The sequence below is a fragment of the Hemitrygon akajei genome, chromosome 15 (assembly GCF_048418815.1).
Source record: "Hemitrygon akajei chromosome 15, sHemAka1.3, whole genome shotgun sequence".
Taxonomy (NCBI): Eukaryota; Metazoa; Chordata; class Chondrichthyes; order Myliobatiformes; family Dasyatidae; genus Hemitrygon; species Hemitrygon akajei.
In genome coordinates this window covers 66336781-66346284 of record NC_133138.1, presented here as the reverse complement: position 1 = coordinate 66346284, position 9504 = coordinate 66336781, and the positions used below count along the sequence as shown (strand labels likewise).

General features: G+C 38.6%; 1 protein-coding gene across 1 annotated transcript; it reads left to right on the top strand.

Annotated features, from left to right (window-relative positions):
* Nucleotides 1–1493: 1493 nt before the first annotated feature.
* Nucleotides 1494–9113, top strand: stc2a (stanniocalcin 2a). Its single transcript, XM_073067708.1, has 4 exons — nucleotides 1494–1915; nucleotides 3094–3236; nucleotides 3429–3640; nucleotides 6638–9113. The coding sequence occupies exons 1-4, from the start codon at nucleotides 1756–1758 to the stop codon at nucleotides 7047–7049; spliced, it is 927 nt and encodes a 308-aa protein (XP_072923809.1). The 5' UTR covers nucleotides 1494–1755; the 3' UTR covers nucleotides 7050–9113.
* Nucleotides 9114–9504: the final 391 nt, after the last annotated feature.

Genomic DNA, 9504 nt, shown 5'->3' with positions numbered 1-9504 from the left:
CCCCGCAAAATATGCTAAAGGTTTTTGGCATTCTTTTTGGTTTAACTAAATGTAACATCTTAGCATGTTCAAATTGACATCATAGAAAACTCATTAACATATACTTTTGAATATGTGTCATAACAGTCACCAACATCTGAATGTTGGCAGACAAAAAATAACGTGATGGTCAGCTTCTGTTAAACAAAAGCTTAAACTTTGCTTGTCTTTGGACAGCGTTTTATGTGTGTAGTGCTGTATTTGTTTCGAAGCAATATTGATATCAAAAGTAAATTTGTAGTTCCGATGAAGTGCCGCACTGCAGAACTAACGAATATATAATTAACTGTCACATAATCCAGAACTAGTGAATAGACGTTGTTTAACTCTGACATCATAGTGTCAATCAAAACTAGCATTAAAGACATATACTTTTATATGGTCAAGAGGGCATGTGACCAGATTGAAATGTATACAAATGTTTCCTTCATCCCAGTCACATGGCTAGCTTTGCAGATCTCTGAAGAATCCTTTCTGTCTGTTCTCTGAATGAAGCAGCTGTTGATGGATGAATGATGTAACTCCTGCCAAAAATTACTCGTGCCTCTCGCGTCTCTATGGTTTCAGCCTGGCGGCATTTACTACAAAGTCCCGAACAAATGGATGGGGCAGGAGGCTGCCTCATAGCACAAGCTTCATTGCATAAACGCCCGTCGCACGTTTCTCTACGCTATGTATTTTTTCATCCGGACTACCCTTGAGCTCATACATTTATGCTAAAATAGCTGACCACGCACGCATAACAGAGCGAGTGAGATATAACGCAACATTTGCCCCTACTATGCGTATATTCATCCCGGCGCTACAGTAAAGCTGTCTGGTTTCCGCTGTATGGCAGCTACAATGAATATGTACGTACAATGGCAAATCGCTTGCACTGTGCCGGGGTCGGGTATTTCTACAGCGGAACTTCGCGGCATGTTCGATCTTTGCCAGCACACGGCGGTGCTTCCAGCTGCATCACTCAGGGCAAATCTGTCCGCCCTAATTTAAGTCAGAGCAGCCATTAAGCAAGATACAGGGAGGATATGTTCCTAGAAGTAAAAAATGCATCTGTCAGAATGAGTGGCAGAGGCAAATTCAATAGGAACTTTCAAACAATGAGTTACTGGGAAATTCTTGGAACGGAGCTGGACATTGGCCAGACTACTGAGAAACAGCAAGGGACGGGGAATAATTAGACACTCTTTTCAAAGAGTTAGTTCAGGCGCACTGGGCCAAGGAGATCCCTTCTGTGATCCCATTATTAAACTGGGACTGATCAGAAATGTTTTAACTGGTACACTTTTCTTACGAGACGTCAAAGTCACGCCGACTCGGACTGGGGAAGTCTGCCTGTGGCTTTATGGCGAGCTGGAATAATGCTTAACCATCCCAGCACGTCCCCGAGTGCGGAAAGTTGACAGGATCTACTTTCAGTTTTCGCCACAGAGGTCCCAGCGTGGAATCGCGTCGCATTGGCCCGACGCCTCCCATCCTGATTTGTCAAACTTGGGCATGGTTTCTGGCCATCTGATTGGTTCGAACCAATGAAAACACCTGCTTCTTGCCTTCATTCAAGTGACAGAAACGCCAGGGGCTACGTTTCTGGTATATTTAATCACCCTCCTCTCTCCCTCTCTCACGATTTCTATTCAGATACCGTCCGAAGCTAAAGCGACGAGCCGCTCTTGTGGTCATTCTGAAGCGCTTCGCCTGGCTCCAGACAGCGCAGCTATGTACAGGGTCATGTTAGAAAGTGTTCTGACAATCCTGCTGATTTTTACACGGCCCGATCTCATTCTGGGGACGGACGAGGCCGATTCACCAGAAAATCACCACGAGCGGGATAAAGTAATCAACCAGCAAAAAGCTCGCCTCTCGTTGCAGAATACAGGTATGTGGTGCCATACAGCCTCTGCTGTTGGCGTGCAGCTTTGCCGCGTTTGTTGCTGGGGATAACGAATCGATTTAATGAGGATTAATTTATCCATCTTCCCAGATGGATTCTTGAATTAGGTCCACAATAATGTGGTATATCCTACAACGGATTCGCAGTAATGCAGTTAAATACTGAACCCTCACTTTAAATTTTAACCTGGTAGCACTGCATGAGCGAAATTGTAACCGGATTACATATTTGACTGCAGGCAGCATATGAATGACAAACGATCGCGAAATCGCGATGCGAGTAAGTACTTCTAGGATTTCGGTGATCAAGATAACGCTGTTAATCAACAATCTGCGAAGCTCCGGATAAATTCTTTATAAATCCTTTCCAAGGTAGTAAAATACGGCTGTAAAGCACAGCGTGTTGCAAATGCAAAGGACCATTGTCCCATAGTCGGATTGCATTGTATCACACTGGGAGACTCCGTGTCGACAACCACGCACACCTCGTTAGCATATTAACCACTTAAAGAAACGAAGAGAGAAAGATGGGACGGTTTGGTTACGCGTTTACACGTGGGGCCGGAGGAAAGGATAAGAGGGCTGAGCCGAAATTAAAACAAAGAACAGAGGGTTTACCTGAAATTGATTAGACATTTGAAAGAGGCGGAAATGCCCCAAAACTCGAAGTTTCAAATGATTGAAGTGTAGAATGCTCCGTGTGACTTTAACAATGAAAGACGGGAGCGGGGTAGCACAGGAACGCGTTAGCAGCCCGAGCGGCAGTGATCCCGGAACTCGCAACACGTGGACCTAGTGTCAGTGAAGTTACATTGTTTCGATTGCTTGCAGCCGAGATTCCAAGTGGCCATTGCTTAGTGCAGACATCCTCCAAATTTTGCATTCGCTGATAAGGTAGATGCAACCTCCAGAACCCTCGCCGAGTAAATTGTTTATCAGGACGATAAAGGAAATCCGTGATATTTAATAATGGAACGATTTATTTATTTATAATGACGGCATTGAGTTTGTATTTTATAGCGCCTTTCGCTACCGCCCGACATCCCAAAGCTTCCAGCATCGAATAAAGTAACTTTTAAAATTTTATTACAAATGGTTTGAAATGCTGCTGGACTGAAGGTTTTTTTTAACAAATCGGTCACCCTTTTTTGCGTCTATTTCCAGCTGAAATTCAGCACTGCCTGGTTAACACTGGCGACGTTGGCTGTGGAGTTTTTGAATGTTTTGAAAACAACTCCTGCGAAATCCATGGACCACGTGACATATGTTTGGCATTCCTGCACAACGCGGGGACATTTGATGCGCAGGTAATAAATCTAGCGAGAGAAAGAAAAGTCATTGGAGGTTAGCGTGTTAATTCCCCTCGCCACATGTATCAATGTCCATATAATCTATCAAAGATACGTTTCAAGGATCTTCATAAAACTAACGTAATATTTTATTCGTATACATTAATGTCTCGTTTTGTGTAACATTATCCGTTCCCTACATCTGCTTAGGGCAAATCCTTCATTAAAGATACTCTGAAATGTATGGCCCATGGACTGCGAGGAAAATTCAGCTGCATCAGTCGCAAATGCTCCACTATTCAGGAGATGGTCTCGCAACTCCAGCAAGAGTGCTACCTTAAGCATGACCTCTGTTCCACCGCCAAGGAGAATATTAATGTGGTCGTGGAGATGATTCACATTCGACATTTACTTTCAAAAGGGTAAGCACTAAACGCGGATGCTCGCCATTTGCTTACCCTGCAACGATACAGGGAGCAAGGCTTGCATCAAGTTCTACAACATTGTGTAAATATTTATGGGCAAAATACAGTTCTACGTATTTTATTCAAGGCCTGCCCAGATAAGGCGTAGGGTAGTTAATGTGTTCCAAAAGGTCACGGGAAACATTCTGCCATGAGTAATTTTAATAAGTAATTAAATATCCGTAGCAGGAGAGTTGCCATTTTTACTATCAGGCTTTTGATAATAGATCCGATTGTATTATTATTTTTACACATATTAAACATTGATACAAGAAAAGTAAACTTATTTTTCAGTTATAAGTTGGTGTAATAAAATCACCTGCAATTAATAACCATAACCGCCACTGGACACTACGAGGGGGATTTGCCAGAATTGGTAGATATAATTTCTGTGAATTATCACAATCAGTGCCGATACAAAAGAGTTTGTTCCACCTAAGCAACACACACAAAATACTGGAGGAACTCAGCAGGGCAGCCAGCATCCGTTGAAATGAGCAGTCAACGTTTCCGACCGAGACCCTTTGTCAAGACATTTTCAAAGATGCTACCCGACCTGCTGAGTTCATCCAGCTTGTTTGTACGTGTTGATTTGACCACAGCATCTGCAGTGTACTTTGTGTAGACAGGAGAATGGGTTTGAGAGGGATAATAAATTGGCCATGATAGAATGATGAAGCAGAATTGATAGGCCAAATGGCCTAATTCTGCTCCTATGTCTTATGTACCAAGATACTGTGAAAAGCCATACCATTCATACAGGTCAGATCATCACACAGTGCACTCCGCAGAAGCAGGTATAACAATAACAATGCAGAATAAAGGTGTAACAGCTACAGAAAGTGCAAACTGCAGATCTCTGTCACAATTGTTAGCAAGAACAAACAGAATTATGTTTAATTATTTCACAGCTGCCTCATGCAGAGATAAACATGCAAGGCAGGAATTAGGAGCAGGTATAGTCTACTCAATCATTCACATTGCTTCCGACATTCAATCCAATCTTTGTTGTTCTACCATCTTCCTGCACCAACACCTATATCCCTCAACCCCTTAAATTCTGAATAAAAATTACAAAGTTGAGGCCACCCACAGGGTGGAGGAGCAACACCTTATAGTCTGTCTGGGTAGTCTCCAACCTGATGCCATGAATTTTGATTTATCTTTCTGGTAAAAAAAAAAATTCCCTTCCCCTCCTATCTTCTATTCCCCACTCTGGCCTTTCACCTCTTCTTACCAGCCCATCTCTTCCCCCGAGCCCCCTCCTCCTTCCCTTTCTCCTCTGCTGCCACTCTCCTCTCCTATCAGATTCCTTCTTCTCCAGCTCTTTAACTTTCCCACCCTCCTGGCTTCACCTATCATCTTCTAGCTAGCCTCCTTCCCCCACCCTTTTCTTCCGGCATCTTTCTCGCTTCATTTTCAGACCTGATGAAGGGTCTCAGCCTGAAACATCGACTATCTATTCATTTCCATAGATGCTGCCTGACCTGCTGAGTTCCTCCAGCATTTTGTGTGTTGCTAAATAAAACTGAGCATAGACGGACAATTACACATAATATTTATATGTATTGGACATTTCATCAGAATGGAACAAAGTAGGTTTCAAAACTTTGGGAGTGGTTATGTCTTTTGGCAATAATATAAAATTAGTGGTAACCAACTGGCTGCTTAATTTACAGCCTGCCCAAATTCCACTTCGCTGACTTTAATGTGACGTACACTGGCCTGGTACATTAATCCAACCATTACAGAATCAGGTTTATTGTCAATGACATACAGTATGTTGTAAAAATTGTTGTTTTGCCATAGATGCAGAGTACAAGTCATAAAACTAGTACAAGTTACAAAAAATAAATAAATAGTACCAAATTTCATAACTTTGCCCAACCCTACAAGCTGCCACTACAGAATGTTAGTACAGAATTAGAGGTTGACAGATATGAAAGATCAGAATTAAGATCTTGAAAAATATTAAGTTAGATAGGTACATTGTGCAATAACTATGGAGTTGAGTCTCGGGAATAAGGGAGGGAAAGAAAAACATATTTACTTATAGTTCCAGCTTTTCATTTACCTTTTGGAGAGCTCCAATAAGGAAAGAGAACATGAAGGAAGAACTCACCATTCTTGAAAGCAGCTTTAGAAATGTAGGATCCCTAAACTGAGGTTAGTGCAAGATCAGTGAAGCTGACATAAAAAAAAAACTGAATCAGCAAAATTAAGACTAATAATTTTCATTAGTCTCCTGGAAGATAAATCATGGATAGCAAATTAATCATGAAATGATAGAAAATATTTGGTCCAAAGAAATAAAAACAAAATGCTTTTAATACTGAGAAGTTTTCAGAAGAACCTCTCTAATGAAAAGCCATCAACATGAAAAACTAACTTTTTTGTAAATATCTACGCAACTGCTGCCTGACCTGCTGAGTATTTCTAGCATTTCGTTTGTAGTTTTGATTCTTGGTATCTGTTTTGTTTAAATTTTTTTCTTCAAGAACTTTCTTAAGAATATGATACAGATTGTTTCATTGAAGGCATGAAAGGGATGGAAATATTATGATGCAGTTACATGATGTTTAAATAATTAGATTCATTTAAATTGTGCATACTGATAATGTGCAACGAAGCAGAAATACTCAAACTGGAGTGAAGTCATTGGCAAAAGAAAAATTAGGGCAGAATGACTGAGGAATGGTTCAGTGTGACACTTCGCATTTAACTAAACCAAGAAGACATTTCATTCATACCCACAAATAAAGAATGGTTCTTCAGTAGGATGCAGGTGTTCGATTGCTAAGAGAAAATCTATAAATAATAATACATAATAGTATAAATAATAAGCAAATTCTGCCAGCTAAACTTCTGTATTTCCCTGTATGATGCAATATGTACTGTATGGTTGAAAATTGAGCAAATACGTTATATGTCTTTCTATACTTTTTCCAACAATAGGTCATACCTGGAGTTTATAAAGGCTCTGTTCCATTGTCATGAAGACATTATGGAAGCTGTAAAGAAAAGTGTGAGATCTCGTTTTGGTCAGAATCTTGCATTTATAAGGCAAATTTTGCAAGTGGATTCCTGCACCTCCATCAAACAGACGGAGCAAATCTCTCCAACCACTGCAGTTCCTGAGAAAAAGAAGGGAGACCACCGCAAGGGCCACAAGAGTAGTGCAGATATAAACTACCTTGAGTACGATAGGGAGAATGCTAGGAACCCAAAATCAGAAAAGGAAAAAGGAGTAAAAATTCACCCGAATGCCCATTCACGTGCCCGAGTTGCTGGTCAGGCCTCACGACGAATAACTAATGAACATGCTCGTGTTGGTGATTCCATTGAGCTATCAGACATCAGAAGGTGAAAACCCCTTAGCAATGAGGACTTTCCATGCACCCATTTCTTTATTATGGACATTCCAATAACTATAGTGCGGGATATGTGTTACATGCAAATATTCTGGAAACTGTAGTTCGACTCAGCTGTCAGTTTCTTTACTTCACTTACAATTACAATAAAAGAACATGACAATTCCTTGAAAGCAGTGCAGCATACGTATATCCCTGAACTTGAAACTAAACATTATATCAATTGTCTCACTCAACAAATCACCTCAGCATGCATGGAAGTTTCCTTTATAACTTAAAACAAAATCAGAACACCTTACTTCAGGACAGAATCTTTATTATTAGACACTTCTTGGGTAATTTTCTAAAAGTTAAAGCTTTTGCTAAGGTCTACATGTTCATCTACTGATCACATTTATTCTATTTTGTAAATATTTAACATTACTATTTATTATAGTTTCTGTATCAACAATGTACCTGTTGGATAAGGTAAATTAAATATTTCCTGTGTTGTACATATTCATACCACTAGTTTTCCTATGCAATATATTGCAATTTTATATCATTCTATAATTTTATTGGTAGTCATTAATTCATTATTTATTAAACATCTTATTAAAGCCTAACAACAACTATTGATAGTTTAACAAGATTATCATTAAATCTGGCTGTAATCTACTAATTATTTAGTGCAGATATCTTTTCTGTCATAGAAGTATGATACTTTCATAACAATTATTACTAAATTAGGAAAAATAAAATGTATTCTACAGCATTAAGTAAATAATTTCTTACCGTCACTAGAGTTTTATTGCATGCTTAAATCCACACATCAGTTTATCATCAATTTAATATGCATTGCAAAACCATCTTCTAAGAATATTCCACCCCTGAGCACAAATTTGTAGAGTTTCTGCCTTTTTGCCTAAATGGCATGGGCTTGTTGACATTATTCACAACAATCTGTCAAATGTTCTCAAGGTAGGCTATAAGGTCAGTACAACATTTGTGGGCTGAAGGGCCAGTACTGTGCTGGAGTGTCCTATGTATGTTATATAGTTTCCTTCTCCCTATCATAAATAGGTCTAGACAGATAACCAATTTTGAACAATAACATCACCTGGATGGTTGCAACGGGTAACTACCACAAGTACATATTAACTTCATCGATACAAGAACCACCAATTGAGCCATTTTAGGATCATCTTTATTTTTGACAGTGGTTTCCATGGCAGCAACGGGGCAAGAGATGGTCACAACTGTAAAATTGTTTGTTTCATATTTCAATGATCAAGGGCCTGTATATTGATGCCTTCCATTTCATTATCCAGATGCTAAATTCATGAGATTAATTTACGACCCAATGTTGTTTAACAACTCATATTATCAATTGCTAATTATTGATGATGTCAGATTTCTGCAAGTAGGAAACAACTTTGCTTTTGGCATGTCTATGGATCCAGCAGATTTGCCCCAAAAATTCCAAATGGTAACTCATTTTGCATTGCCCTTGATTGGCTGTTTTGAGTTGTCCAATTTACTTGACACACCACTCAAAATATAGATCAGTATAAAATATTAATTTTAAAACTCAGTGTACAAATATATTACAATTTAGTGCCTATTTGCAGTGAATAATTTTCCTTAACTGTAACAAAACTTTGTCATTCTCATACGTTAAAATATGTAGACCCCCAAAGTCATCAAAAATGGAACAAACTTGATCCACTCTCATTTGATTAGAGTGTAGCCTGCTACCTCACAATACTGTTATGTAAGACACACCTGAAGGTATATTATACATGATAATCTTCATTGTAAAATGAAAAAAACTATTGTCCTCCATTACAGTATTCACTGTGAGAAATGCTTTATTATTTTTTAGTCTTTGATGCATATACTTTGTTTAATTTGGAATGTTTCCTGCATGCATCTTTACACTTATCCTGTTTAGTTTACTGGTGTTCAGTTGAAAATGTCTTTGTGAACAATAATTGTAAAGAGAAAATAAATGTAGAGTTGCAGTTTAATATAAGTCTGCACTCAGCAAGTAATAAATATACACACCACATATACTGAAACAGATGCCAGTAATTTATTTTACTTATTTGTATTATAGCTTTATAGATTATAGCTTTGTATTATACACTCATAAAAGAATGCCACCAAGTTTAATAAAATATTATTCAAGTCATGGGGCAGATCCTATTAAAGTACAAATTCTAGATTATAAAATAAATGCACAAATATTCTACATTTCTAAATTTTCCCATGCATTCTTAAAAATTTTAATTACCTCTTTTCAAATGGTAATAATTTTACTGACTTACTTTTATTGGAGGAAATGTATAAAGTGATAGCTATTAGCCTTTAGACCACTTAGGTCCTCAGGAATTCCAAACTCCCTGAAATTCTGAAGCTGTCAGGTACTATCATTTGAATGTCACCATCACAGTTTTTTTTAAAAGTTCA